General features: G+C 44.7%; 1 protein-coding gene across 1 annotated transcript in view; it reads left to right on the plus strand.

Moving 5' to 3' along the window:
- FAM117B (family with sequence similarity 117 member B) overlaps positions 1–15,160 on the plus strand; it is a 211,972-nt gene that overhangs the window by 152,929 nt on the left and 43,883 nt on the right. The window contains exon 7 of the mRNA XM_086955267.1: positions 9,724–9,844. Coding sequence (XP_086811393.1) covers positions 9,724–9,844 — 121 coding nt within the window. The remainder of the gene's footprint in view (positions 1–9,723; positions 9,845–15,160) is intronic.

A 15,160-nucleotide genomic window follows, 5' to 3' on the forward strand; every position in this document is an offset into this window, starting at 1 on the left:
TGTTGATTTCCAAGTTTCAAGGCCTTCGGCTGTGATACAGGCATTAGTCACATTGAACACCCTGCTCCATTTCGGAGAAATGGTACATCGTATCTTTAAACATGTCTGATAGGAGTGGGATTGTGCACCTATTTAAGAGCATAGGTTCTGGACTATTGAGCACCTTTCAGATGACCTTCGGAGTTATTCCATAATTTTTACACTCCGTATTGGGAAGCATTATTGGAGGGCTTCCGCTGGTCCTACTACTTGTAGTGGGTATTGTGGTTTTAATTTTCCTGCTGCTCAATAGACGTTCCAGCTTCTAAAGAGATGAAAAAAGCACCTCTGGTTCGACGTTGCATTGAACGCATTGTACTATATCTGGGCACACCTCGAATTCGGAAGCTAAGCGAGCATTGGTTCCTTTCGTTTAGATCAGCCAGGGTTGACTGTGTCTTGCCTGTGCTCCGTTGCCTATTCTGCGGATACAAATGTGTGTTGTACTAATGTCTAATACTTCCATTGGTTGCCTCAGTGGTCACTCAGACTAGTCCAGAGCCCATTGCAGTACCAAGGTGAACCAAACTACAACCTTGGAGGTAATTACTGCTACGAGTGCTACTGCTTGGGGCACGAGGTGAAGTAGAAGTATTGGTGCCTTTCTTAGGACATATAGCATCAGATGGCTTATGTCCCTTAGTCTTGCAAGCAAAGCACCATGGTTTCATATTATTATTAATACTATTAGAAGAGGAGGAGGATTTGGAAACACACCGAGAAGAAGTTGTTTGTGGACCTGAAGAAGACTCTTTTTTTGTTATCTTTAGGTTTCTCCACATCTTTCTCTTGGGACTTGGAATTCCTGTTTTTTCTGGTCACCCCTACTACGAAACATTTTGCTCACTGTGGTGCGTATCCAGGTGCCTGCTTTCATTCTCAATTCTTGGGGAGAGGTCAGATTAGAGTCCACAAGATATTGATGCCATTTTTCAGACACCGCTATTTAGGATGTGCTCCGTCATGATCAAATTGCACAGCCCTTCATAGTCATGTACATTACTAAAATCAACCATGTGTTGTGAAGTGGCTTTCCGAGTATCTCTAAACTTTAATTCTGTATTATTCACAGGTAAGGCCTAACCTTTCAATGAGTGCCTCTTTCAAGATCTGATAGTTATCTGCATCCTCTTCTCTAACTGTCAAAAGTTTGTCTCTGTCTTTAACTGCAAAGAAGAGCCACAGAATAGCTGCCCACTGCTTCTTTGAGACCCTTGGACTTTACAGGCCCTCTCCAGTGCAGTAATCTACTTGCAGATGTCATCCCTAGTTTTGTAAAGGACTATTCTGCTAAGAATCCTAGTGTCAAAGTGTTTCTCCCTGACTCTGGAGTCTCTAGTGCTGCCACCATGGGGATCTAACACCAAATTCTTCCTTTCTCTCTCCACCTCTAGGATTCCATATCAAGAGCCTGCTGCTCCCTCACCAATTTGAGTTTTGCTTTCTCACATCTAAAGCTTCCCCCTCTAGGTTAGATTGGATGAACCCAGCATGAGATGCTGAGAAGAGGGGTGGTGAGGATGAAGAGGACTTGTTCCTCCCAGTTACCCTCTGTACCAACCCAGAGGGAAGAAAATGGGTCTATTGTTGTGACCCCCTCCGTACCTACCTCTACAGGTATAGGGTTGTCCATAGGAGTCTTTTCTGACTCCTCATGGCTATGTCCGGAGACAGAGCCAGCATTACTGCGTTCCTCTTACTCTTGTCCTATAGGGCCATCCTCCCCATCAAGGTCTCCCTGATCGAAGAGTCTCCCAGGATTCTGGAGGTCATCTTGACAGAGTATATCTAAAAGATAAGACCTAGTAGGATGATTCTGGTCTAACACTAGCCCCTAAATTCCTGAAACCCAAGGGCAATCTACCTAGAACCCTACGCCTGGCTAGATTCCCCTGCAGTAGACATGGTATTAGTATAGTATAGTGTACCCTACCTAGTATTCTAAACTTCCAAAGGGTTTGGAAAAAGGGCTGTGCTAGTCCCTTGACACCTAATCCAAACGTTTAGCAAAATACACTACCTATCCAGTACAGTATATGCCCAAGTTAGCTGTGATTTCTTGTAGAAACCTCACTGATGACATTGTGGTAAAGCAGTGGAAGTCTTTATCCCAACTGCTGCACCACCAATGTGGGAGGCTGGTTCAGTATATGGTGTACAACTATTGGTGAGGCGCCCTGCACCAAGTCCAGGCAACCCTTAGTGATAGTTGTAGTGGTCCCTAAGAACCAAAGCTCTCAAGGGGTAGACATGGGGAGCAGCTGAGGCTTATTCAGGAGGGTGTAAAGTGGGGAAATTACGATTCAGTCAGTGCAGCTTACACAAAAGAAAGAACCACACCAGTGTAAAAAAACAGCTTGTATTTATTATACACCAACACTAAAACTACTTTGGTTTATCTCCTGCCCGGAGATATCAATGCACAATAAAATATACTTCAAAACAGGGTAAGTAAAGCACATAAAACATACAACTGGGGCCAAACCTTATACTACGAAAATGGAATGCGAGGCGAGTACTTAACCCAGACTAACACCCAAGGAACTGGGGACCAGGGGGAGAATGGAACCACTACAGGTAAGTAACTAATAGGTTCGAGGCATGTGGGCTGCTAAATTCATATCTTGTGCATAGATCGCCGCCTAGTGTTGGGTCCGGATGATTGCACATTGTTGTCCTGGAAGAGTCTTCGAAGTATCACAAGATGGGTGGCTCCTCCCGTGGACTACAGTGCGCATGGGCATCTACTCCATCCTCAGATTGTTTTTTTCCGCCATTGGGTTCGGATGCATATTTGTTAACTCAAGTTCGGAATCGATAAAAAAACTTTCCATTTGGCCAAAAGGCCTTTAGTTATAGTCGGTATTGTCTTGCGGTCGGTGCCCAGTTTCTTGTTCCAGCTCAGTTCCCGAGCTGGACGTCCAAAGGAGCCGCGTGGCTTTTCGGCACTGATCGACTCCAGTTATGACGCTGATGTCGAGATGGTCGATAATGAAGACGTCGTCGACTAGGTAGGAGACGACGATAGGGCCTTTGGGGCCATGGAAGATAGCTCAAGCGAGGAGCTAGGCCCGACCGTTGGTACAGGGGCCGACACCAAAACACTCAATAAGGCCCCATCGTCGGCCCACATGCTTCGAACCGAATATGCTACTTACCAGTATGCATCTGTTCTTGGCATGTAGGGCTGCTGACATTCATATCGCACTGTAGTCCAGGGGAGGAGCCACCTATCTTGTGATACTTCGAAGACTCTTCCAGGACAACAATGTGCAATCATCCGGACCCAACACTAGGCGGCGATCTATGCACAAGATATGAATGTCAGCCGCCCTACATGCCAAGAACAGATGCATACTGGTAAGTAGCATATTCGTTGCTAGGCCTCCATGTGCATAGGAGACACCCTGAGTCAGTGTCCATAGGATAAAGTGGGGAACTCAGGGTTGGAGTTTTACTCTTTCAGGTCCCTTCCCAGAGTGCCCTGAGGAAACCCGTTGGAACCATGGAGGTTGGACAACGCCCCCTCTCCCTCTGAAAACTCAAATACTTATGCACCTGAGCCTGGATGCATAGGTGCAAAGTGGTGTCGGAACCACCCATTTACCTCTATAGATATCCTTGGTTGTCCAGCTTTTAGAGTCTCGTGGAACCAGGTAGGTGGAACCCAGACATGGATTCCTGACTAGGAGTACCTGCAAAAAGAAGGGATAGAGTCCAACCACCCAGATGTGTCCAGGAGGAGCAGGAGCACGAGGCATGCCCTTTGCAGTAGCAAGGTGGTCTTGAAGATGCAGCTGTGGAGCCCAGGAGACAATAAAGGAGATGTCAGTGAGCTGTAAAGCCAGCAGGAATTGTTGGAGACCCCAGTAGGATCCTCTGGCAGCAGGCACAGGGAGACACATTGAGGTCTCGGCAGCACACAGAAGCAGGGAGGATGTCACTATTGTTGCTCTGCGATGCTGGGACTTCTTGGAACTTGACGAACTTCAGTCACGAGATCCAACATGCCTTGGAACCGGCAAACAGACGCAGTGCACAGGGATGCGGTTTCTGTCTGCTGGAGAAGGATTACCGTCTCCCAAGTTGCAGGGAAGACCGGTCAGGACTCTAGAGAGCCAACAAACCACCACCTGTGTTGTAGAGCAGGGAGGTGCCTGTGGGACAGCAGGCTCCACTAGTCTGAATGAAGAGAAAGAAAAGTGTAGGGGCTAGCACCCAACTCTGTTAATGTCTTTCTTTCCTGTAAGTTCACCATCGGGGCCACTGTGGACTCTGCTTAGTTATCGGAGTATAAGCATATGACAATGGCTAATATATCAGCTGGTCCACCCAAATCTATGAGGGTTTGTCACGAGGGACCATATCAAACACAGCCTGCAGATTCACAAAGGCTGCGTATATGCTGCCCCCTTCCCATAGTCACTATCTTCCACATGATCAGTTGAAAGAAAAAGACCTGGTCTATTATACCTACTTTATATCTAAAACCAGCCTGGAATTGACTTAGATTGCAATGTTCCAACATCCACTTTATGAGTTTATCTAGAACTTGTTTGCAGAATATTTTTTGCAAATTATCAATAAGACTACTTGGGCAGTAGTTGCTTTGTTTGTTACTTGACCTTTTTTTAATATAGGGGCAATCTCTTCACCCAACCATGATTCTGGGATTGGGCATCGCTTCAGGACTACGTTACATAATATGTCAATATAGGTTAATCATATATCAAGGTTAGAATGGTAAAGGTCAGTTGGAATCTTATCCAAGCCAAGGGCCTGCTGCGGTATCAGCCACAGAGAAGGCAAAATTTCGCTCCATGGGAATAATGTTTTGGGGAGCATGCAAATCAATAGGGAATTGTGAGGAGGATTAGGGGACTCTTCTTTTACCTTTGTCACACCAAGGATGGCACAATAAGTGCTGCAGTCTCTGCAGTGAGCCTCTAACTTGCAGACCCTGGGTTTCTTGGGTACAATATACTAGAGACTTAGAATATAGTTAGTTTATGCCAATTGGGTATAAGCTGATCAAACATACTCACTTTAAGGACAGGGCACTGGCATTGAGGTCTGGTTAGCACTGATTTCATAGCCCCAGAGACACTGATGAAGATTTGGTGTGAGGACACGCCTTTTTGTAAGGTCACCCCAAACTTTTTGGACTGATGATGCTACTGGTTTTTTGATTGAGTGTGTATGGAGGTATAGTCAGCAGGCTTCAGTGCACACGGAGTCAATAAACAAGTAGCAGCAGTCCAAAGGTTTCGGGTGTGTAGGTAGCTCGGTTTCTGTTGCAGTAACCTCCCCAACTTTTTCCCAGATTTCTGATGCACTTTGACTTGATGTGCCGTAGGTCCCTGTCAATCAGGTTCCCAGGGCCTGTGTTCTATCCCAAAACTGTACCTTTGTACCCCCATTTGGCACCGCTCTGGCCACATGTAAGTCCCTTGTAAAAGGTATCATGGGTAACAAGGGCACTGTGACCAGGGAAGACCTCTAAGGGCTGCAGCACATATTGTGCCACCCTTAGAGGCCCTGTACTTTAACATACACACACACTGCCATTGCAGGCTGCGTGTTTTGGTGCAGAGAAAAGTGAAGAGTCGACATGGCATGCCTGCAACCCACTGCCTTTGGTAAAGGTAAGACGCCCCTTCTAGCTGGGTGCTCTATACCACTGATGAGGGTACAGTTGCATGAGGACTGTACCTCTACAGTGTCTAAGTCCATTCTTAGACATTGTAAGTGCAGTAAAGCCATAAAGAGTATATGGTCTGGTGGTTGGTCATTACGAGCTCCAGAGTTCCATAATGGCTTTACTGAACACTGGGAAGTTTGTTAGCAAACTTCTCAGCACATTAAACCCACAATGATGCCAGTGTGGGATTTATTATACAATGCACTCAGGTGGCATCTTAGAAAAGCCCCCTAAAAAGCGCCCAGACTCAAGTGAGTTCCCTGCCACCACGAGACATGTGTCGGGACCCCTGTGGTGGGAGCCTTCGCTCCCAGAACCCAGAAACGAAGCCTTTCCTGGGCAGAGTTGTTCACACCTCCCCCAGGTCAGGAAGAGCCATCTGTGGCAGAGGAGCTTCAAAGGCCTTTCTTTTTAAAGCAACCCCCAGCCTCTCCTGCTATCAGGAGCAGGCCCAGAAGGTGTACCCACCTCTGCCAACCCCACCCCTCAAGTGGGGTGAGCACACCAAGGGGGTAGTCACCCTAGGGTCAGTAGCCCATTGGATACTGACCTCGAGACCCCTAAAACGCTCCCTAAATACAGGCAGCCCTGAACCAAGAAGACAAATTCCCGCACCCTACGAAGGAGGGCACAAGAATGCGCCCAGCACAGAAGAATTGACTTGGCCCCAGCCCTACTGGCCCGTCTGCAGTTTCCAGAGATCCTGCACCAAATGACCCCTTGTCCTGCTGCCACTGACCTTTGGAACCCCTGGGAGAACTGACTGTCTTCCCCAAAGACAGGATCTCCTGTGAACAGCAGCTCTGTTCAAAAGAATCTACTAAACAAGACTCTGAGCATGCTGAGGACAAAGAAACGCGACGCCTGGAATCACCACTGCACCCAACGCCTACGGCCCGAGTTCGAGTGGCCGAACGGTCTAAGCGAGGTCCCCCAGCACCCCAGAGTCTGAGTCCACCGTGGGTTGACTCATCCAGGAATCCCCAACTTGGCCTCTGCACGGAGATTTCCCTCAACCCCCCCACCTCAACCCTGCCGCGGGTGGCCCTGTAAGGTGAAATCGGACCTCATAAGACACCCTTGCATCTAGCCGCCCTGTGCCCTGGAAAAGAGAACCTGAGGTGCACCAAGTCCTCCAACTTACCTGTCCAGATGTTGGTTTCTCCCAGAAGTCTTCCTGGACCGAGCCTGCAGTCAAAATTCAAAACCGACATCTCTCATTGAATAAAACAGGGCACTCGATGACAAATCAGCACTCTGCACCCGGCCACCACTGCGCTGCTGTGGGTGCACCTTGTGTGCTAACTCTGATACCCCTTTGCCCTGAGGTAAACCCCTGGGACTTTGCTCCCACAACTTGTGGTCTGCTCGTGAGTAGCTACCAACTGGAGGTCCCCTAACCCCCATTGGATAGCATTGGGTCGCAGCACTCTGAGCCCGGCCGCCCTAGCGCCGCTGAGGTTGTTTTGAGAGTTCATCCTTGACCCTGGGGGAACCCTTGTTCTAACCCCAGAAAACCAACTCCCAAACTTAAATACTTCACGTTAAAACGATAACCTAGTTTTCTCCCATAGGACTGCATTGACTGCTTTCTTGTGAAAATTGTTGTGTGTAGATGGTTTGTATGAAACCTTAAACTGCAAAGCCCATCATTGCCATATGGATACCATTTTGCATCACAGATTACTACAGTCTACATAGAGAAAAACATTTATCTGGTGGCACGAAACATTCTTCAAGAGCAGAGACAGCATGGCATTTTCAGGACATGTACCTGTTGGAGACATGCCACAATGGTCTACTACTTGGCATTGTGCCATCATTATCCTCTTAAGGTTACTCCACGAGCAACACCAAGTTTGACCCGGAGGATCTCCGAAGGTAGTTTACCTAGGCCTGCCTATACAGCTTGTTGCAGTCTTTGCTCCTCTTTATCTATCTCAGTTACTGTGGAATCTGCCCAAAAGTTGAGAATGTGAGCGAGCCAGGATGTAAGAGAAGGCTAAAGTTAGACTTTATGGCCATAGGCTATTTCAGATTACCAGCAGTGTCTTTCAGACCCTCCTCGATCATCAAGAAAACATACACTAAATAGCTTTTTTTATACACCCATATTTTAAGACTACTTTTTATGGTGTGCATATGTGCAGGTATCGAGAGAAGACATGAGTATGTAAAATGTAGTCTATTTTTATGCAGGACAATAGATTCTGTAGCCCATAAATGTATGCAAGAGGTAAGACAACTATTATAAGGATTACTATGGGGGAGTAACTTGCATGCACATGACAGCACCATTGATGCCTGTACCATGTGTACAGAAAATGTGATAGCAGCAACTTTACTTCCACTGGTCACAAAAACGGTCAAGGTGATGTTAGCATGGCTAGCTGCTGCCTAACGAGTTTTTTTTTTTTATGATGTATTTCAACTTCATTTTGATCTCCGATAGGAACTGAAAAGTCACCTATTGCATTTTGGGAATTAGGCATGCACACAGCAGCAATGTGTAAAATTGTTCTTGGCCAGTAGTTATATGTATTTGTAAAGCGCACTATCACCCAGGAGGGTATCCTGGCTCTGAGCAGATGGCACTGGTACTGTGTAAGCAGGGGGATGTGTGCGAGTAGGAGAGTAGCAGAGAAGAGGTGTCTTTGTGGTTGGTTGAAGTAGATGTGACTGTTCAGGTATGTCGGGCTGAAGTTGTTGCCTTGAATGTGTGTGTGGGAATTTGAAATGAGCACGTTTGTGTATCACATGCCAGTAGTCGAGCTCCCTGAGTTGTGGTGTGATGCAAGTTCTATGTGGGAGGTTGAGTCTGGCTGCTGAGTTCTGGATAGATTGTAGTCTTCTGGTGAGTTTTTTAGTGATCCCAGCATAGAGGGTGTTCCCTTAGATCACCTTACTGGTTACTAGGGCGTGAATGACAGTTTTTCTGTTGTTGCTTAGAAGCTATTTAAAGATCTTCAGCACCTTCAGTGTGTGGAAGCAGGATGCAGTAACGGCATTGACTTATGCGGTCACACACTGTTTGCTGTCGATGATTATTATAAGGTTTCTGTTATGGGTATGGGTCAGAGTTCAGTTGGCAACCAGTTGGAGTGCTGTGATGGTGTTCTTGCCAAGGATCACTGCCTCTTTCTTGGTGTTAATCTTGAGACAGTCGACTTTCGTCCAGTTACTGACTTCGGTCATGCAGTCGGTGAACTTGTTTCTTGTCTAGGGGATGTTGTCCGAGGGAGAGTATGAGCTGTGTGTTGTTGGCTTAGAAGAGAATGTAAATGTCTTGTGCACATATTTTGTTGGCCAGAGGCATCATCTATGTGTTGAAGAGGGTGGGACTGAACAATGAGCCTTGAGGCACTCTAAAGATGAGTTTGCAGGCTTTAGAGGGGTAAGGTGTTAGGCTGATAGCTTGTGTTCTGTCCGTTAAGGAGAAGCTCATCCAGTAGAGAGTCGGTCCTTTGATGCCTAGCTTGTGTAGACACCTAATGAGAATGAGCTTGTCAAATGTTGCAGAGAGGACCTGGATAATGAAGGCTGCCATGTCTCCACATGATCCTGTAAAGGATCTTGTGGATGTCTGTGGCGGCGATAAGTGCTGTATCTGGACTCTACTGATATTTCTCCAAACCTAATGTGTTTCTTCCCATAAGTTCAGTGCAGTGCTGAACTCCGATTTCAGACTACCATGTTTAACTTATTTTACCTGTTCAACTCGAATTAACAAGTAAGGTGTAATTCTCAGGCTGGCAGAAATATCTTGCCAAGTACGTCTGTTCTGGTGTCCATGTTTTATTTGCTTTGTACATTTCTTGCATTTTCTAAAAATGGGGTTTGCTACATCACCTACATGTTATACAGCCTAAGTTAACTTGGTCATAACATACAAAGAAAGACCTGTATTGTGATTTGTTTGCTGTATGTGTTTACAATTGATAATTACCACCTTTAAAGTAACACAGACATTCATCTTATTTCAGAGAATGGAAATAATTCTCCTCTACCAAAATATGCCACTTCCCCTAAACCTAACAACAGCTACATGTTCAAAAGAGAACCTCCTGAGGGATGTGAGAAAGTGAAAGTCTTTGAAGAAAGCTCGTAAGTAATGGCATCGCTTTGGAATACAACAGTGAAACCTACATTTATGTTGTTTTTTTGACACAGCAGTCTTTCAATTTGAAGCAGCAAATATATTTTTTAAATGTTTGATGTTTTTGGGCCAAATTGGTTTTAAACCAGGATTTTACTAATACAATAATTTGAATTTATTTTTCTTACTCAAACAAATTTTTATTGAGTAAAAAAAAGGCACTTAGTGTTCATATATCTACCCTCTCATTAAAATGCGTCACCTATTATCCCCACTCGAGTTTAAAATAACCCCTACCCTAACCTCCTAAACCTTCCACCTACGCGCACAATAGGCAATCAGTAAACAAAGGCAAGGGCATGCCTTCTTCCCTGTAGCCTTCCCATACTTTCAAGACATGTACTTATAAACAGTATCATTAGTTTATGTCCCGTTCTCTGTCCATGTGGTCTGGTTAAGCAAACTTCAGTACTGAGCAGATGGTAAATCAATAGCTGTCAAACCTGATGAAAGCATTTGCGCTGATCATTTAAGTCCTACATTATCTAAGATATGGTATGCTCTGTCTTCGAAGGGACATGCAATATGTAGGATATGGGCTTAAAATAACGTCCATCTTTTTCATTGGTTACTAATGCTATCCTTTACAATTGCTGGCTTTTAATTGGTGAATAAACTAAGTAGTCCCTCCTTTTGGACTTTTGTATCCTCCCATGAAGACTCCTTTTTAGGTCGAGCCTAGCATTGCAGCACATGCGCTGCACACACTGTGAGGCATATTGTAGTAGGGAAAGATGTGGGAGTGCCCTGGAAGCGGCGCCCATATTTTTAATTGGCTGGCGTCATCGTCCATGATAATTGCTGGCTTCCGATTGATAATGAAGCTTCTTTGTCCCGCCTTGTTACCTGTCTCCTTTTGTGACTGCCCATCAGGATTGGATCTTTTGCTTGCAGCGTTACACTGTCTCCTTCATTAAGTCGGTAGGCACTTTTTTTCATTCGCGCAGTGGTGACAGCTTGTTAATGTTATCTACTTTCAGTGTTCATGTAGTCAAGGCAAAGGTTTGAGAGTGTCCGCATTCTGTGTTTTGGCTCTGATCAGAAGCCTGTTGCCGAAGCCCACACGAGGCTGCTCTATTTAGCAGAGAATGTGTTTCCGCCTGTGTTAGATACTAAAGCATGTTTCCTACAGCAGATTCTTTATAACACCGGCCTCGGAGTCCCATCAGCCTATCTGATGAAGCCTGTGAATTATCTCAGTTGGATAATGCACCTGCTGAGTGCATTAGGGTAGCCTGCAGGTCAAGGGTTCAAGGCTTGGCAGGCTGGCTCAGACGTTCATCCTTCCATCACAAATCTAAATAGGTGCCATTGAGCTATGTTTGGAAAATGTTATCAAATGATATCCCCCTCCCGAAATCCTTAGCAGCAGTGGTCTCTCTATCCCTGTGGCACCTAAAGCACAGCTGTGACGTCCACTAAGCCCTATGTCGGTGACTAGAGTAAGCAACTGGTTAAGAAGAGGCTTCCTGAGTCAAATAAAAGCCAATCTGCTCCCTTTGGGAATAACAGAAGGGCTGGGCACTAGCTGGGCCTTGTATTGGTCTTTGTCTGACGAGGATAATGAAAACACACGCTTAACATAAAAGGCCGCAGCTGAAATATAACACCCCTGCCATCTGAGCGTCTTTCACATTAGTTGAGGCAGTCTTCTGAGAAGAAGCATTATCTGGCACCCCGGAAGCATCCAAAATGCCTTGTGTATTCCACAAAGATGGAAGTATCTTGGGACCAATGACAAAGTCTGCTTTGACCACAGCCCAGCCCTCATAAAGAAGTGGACTCCTCCCCTTCCGTGGGCTTGTTAGCACCTCATGCCTCAAAAACATTGCATAAATATGTGTACTGCCAACATAACACAATTCATAAAACATGTCAGTCTCTCACACTTTCTCGTCCATTACACCGACAAGTGCTACGTTGTAACACGATGACTGCTCCACAGTGGCCCTCACTCATGACATGGAAACACTTTCCAAATAAGCCTAAATCAAACACAACACACTTCCAACCACACAAGCCACAGGGTGTAGTGTGCTACCTGCATGGATAAGCGTGTCAGTGCCCCACATAGGGGTAGTAAGTGCTATACAAGCGCTATAATATAATACGGTAAAATACTGCAGTTGCCTAAACCGGAGAGGCTGAAACAAAAAGTGTGCCTCCATTCTTAAGGATTGTTCGTGCCTGGAGACCAAAGCTTCCTGGTGAAAATGCAGCTTCTCGTAAATACCCCACGGCTCACTGCTGCCCCCTGAAAGCATACCACTCACCGATCTCAGAGGGGGCTCAGAAGGCCCTGGGGAGGTTTGACCACAGAAATCCTAGTAGGTTACAGAAAATCTTTAAACCAGGCATGCTCAAAGTACAGCGTAAGTACCATTTGGGGGCCCCGGGTGCACAGCAGCACTAGGCTGCTGGTAAGTGACTGTGCTGTAAAATTGAGAAAGATGTTAAACAAATGGGCAAGTATTTATTTATATCTTAACTAAAGTAACTGAAAAGAAGCCAAAAAGGTGTCCCGCAGCTCTTATATTTAGGAACACATTCATTTTTAAAGAGATTTTCAATAAACATGTAAGAATAGGACACTGTCTCTTCAAAATTCAAAAAAGTGTTTTTAATTAACATGAAGAAGAGTTTCACCTTAGTAAGCAGACTTTATCACTGCTTGAAGTATTTGTTAAAGCGATAGTTTTCAAACATGAACTTAGAAACTCTGCCCTCCAAACCCCGTGATAAATATGCCATTATTGAAAAAAGAAGCAAGTAATTTGTCATGTGCAGCGACTGGGTGACCTAGCTTGCTATGATACATGGTACAACAAAATCTTTTATTAAATCAAATACAAGAGAAGGTTTTGTACAGCACACATATTGAACTCATGAATTTCAAGGTGCTCTCACGTGTGATAATGAAGGAAAAAGAGGCATATTGAAATAAAACATTTGCAAAGGATCACACAGTTTAGTCAAGTGGGGAAGCCCAGTGTGGGCGGCGGACAGAAGCCACATGAAGGCTCGGCTCGTATCGGGTTTGAGGATTTAAGAAAACCTTAAGACGAGCCAGAGGGAGGAATCCGGAGCGCGAGCATCGAGTGGCTCGCCCACCTCTACCACTGAATGGCAATAAGGGGACAAAGGCATAGGAAGGATATGATTTGACTATCTTCAATTTGATGAAGCAGGAGTACCAACACCATAGGACAAGGCTCCTTGTTTCAAGATTCATAACTTTCTCACTAAACCGTATTTCAGTAAGTGGACTGCGAGACTGGGTGTTCTCATCTCCATGTGTAAGAGGAGTGTAATCTGTCGGCTTACACTCCTGTTTTCTTATTGCATGCTTACTATCGGTGTTTAGTTTGTGTTTGCTATGTCTAATAAAAAAAGGAGCAGAGAAATATGTTCCCAAAGTAATTACCCTAAGAGCGCACAATTTGTCAGAAATAGGGGCGAAGGTTAATTTTAAAAAAACATGCCTTTATGTTCCATAGTTTACATCTTGCTCGTTACAAAGCTACTGGGGAATGAGTGGTTCTGATGGTAAGTCAGTGGGACTACTCTTACCAAAGAAATGCCACTGTGCTGTGTAACCTGCCCAGACTTTAAATACACAGTTCACAACCAGCATATTTTATCAAAGTGGTACAGCCAGGATTAAACATCCAGTCTTAATGCCACGGCAAAAAAATTCCCACTGTCATTTCGGTGGAAGAGCTTGTGTGTTTGTGTGTGCCCACGTCAGTGAATTGCACACCTTGTTGGGGGTCTTTGTAAAGGATTTTTATAGCACTTTGTACCTTAACTGAGCTCTTTTCTAACCCTTCCAAAGATTTACTGATAAGAGACTAAAGGAATAAGCGGTTGGGAGGCCTATGATTCTGTTTATTTCAATGTATTAATCAGGTAACTTCCTTTGCACACTTGAGGCTTATCCAAGGGTGTGGTCGAAGGAGAGTGACTCAGATACAGCACAGCACAGTATTGTCAGATCTGCAAGTTTTCTAGAGACTAGGGGCATAATTTAGTAGACAGAATGGAATGAATCCCTTAAATAACTCAATGACTCACTTTCCACACAATTAATCTGCTTCGCTTACCTTATGCCCACCGTACACCCCCACACTACTGATATCAGTGCAGCCATCTGGCATTCCACAGACCATTCTTTTTGACACTTTGAAAATATTTGCGAGTGCCTATGCTTTAAGGCCCGCCTTCACTGTGTAAAGAGGTGGGGGTCCCAGCCCCCTTCACCAGTGTTCTCCATACAAGCCAGCACCCATGGAAGCCTGTCAACCGGAGAGACAGATCTGTGCTCAGTATCGAACTGATTTTTCTCGGCCATCTGTAGTTTGGCCTATAACAAGGGCCACTGGAATTATGCAACATGGAAGGGATGAATTATATGGTAGGGCTGAGTAAATTATGCTGCAAGAATGGCAAATATTGCGGCACAATGCAAACACATTTTATGGTAGTAATACTGCAATAATTTTACATTTTTACACTTGTTAAATATGTTTGGGCATTGGTTGCACCTCATTTGTACCATTTTAACACTCAAATATAGGAATAAGCTACAAAAAGGTGAACAGCTAACGTTGGCAAAGAGCCTTCCAGTGCGCAACAACACGTGACGCTCCGTTCTTAGTAACTTTTGAACCGCTTGAGCTACAAACCACATTTAATTTTTGTTAAAATCCGCAGATTATGCACTAGATGATGGATTAAGTGCCAAATCTAGAAGTATGCATAATTCCGGTGGCCCTGTCTATAACTAAAAAGCTTGAGGGGCCGTTATATTTATAATTAAGAATCCCAGTTTTTCGTTTTTACTGATTTTTTTACAGGTAAATACAGAAAACAATGTGTTTCCGGTCTGTAATTCTTTTTTAAAAGCTGAAAAATACGGAAAAGTATGCTTCTTGTGGGTGGCTTTCCATGCCATCTTTTGTGCTTTCCAGGACAACAGCTACACAGAATGAGAAGTTAAAAAACAGGTTCTGATTTCCCTGAATACAGGCATATGTTAACATATATGAACATTACGATGTGGATATTTACCTGTGGGTGTAATGTTTCGCTATATTTGGCTACTTAATTTGCTAAAACGCGAAAAGTAGCAAAGTATGAGTGCATGTTTATCAGTTAAATAAATGTGGAAATATACAGTTTTACCACCCTATTTATTCTCAATATATATATATATGGATAAATACCAATAAGATGGCCAAAAAATCAATATGGCTAAATGCAGA

Source organism: Lissotriton vulgaris, chromosome 2_1 (assembly GCF_964263255.1).
Source record: "Lissotriton vulgaris chromosome 2_1, aLisVul1.2, whole genome shotgun sequence".
In the NCBI taxonomy this organism is placed as follows: Eukaryota; Metazoa; Chordata; class Amphibia; order Caudata; family Salamandridae; genus Lissotriton; species Lissotriton vulgaris.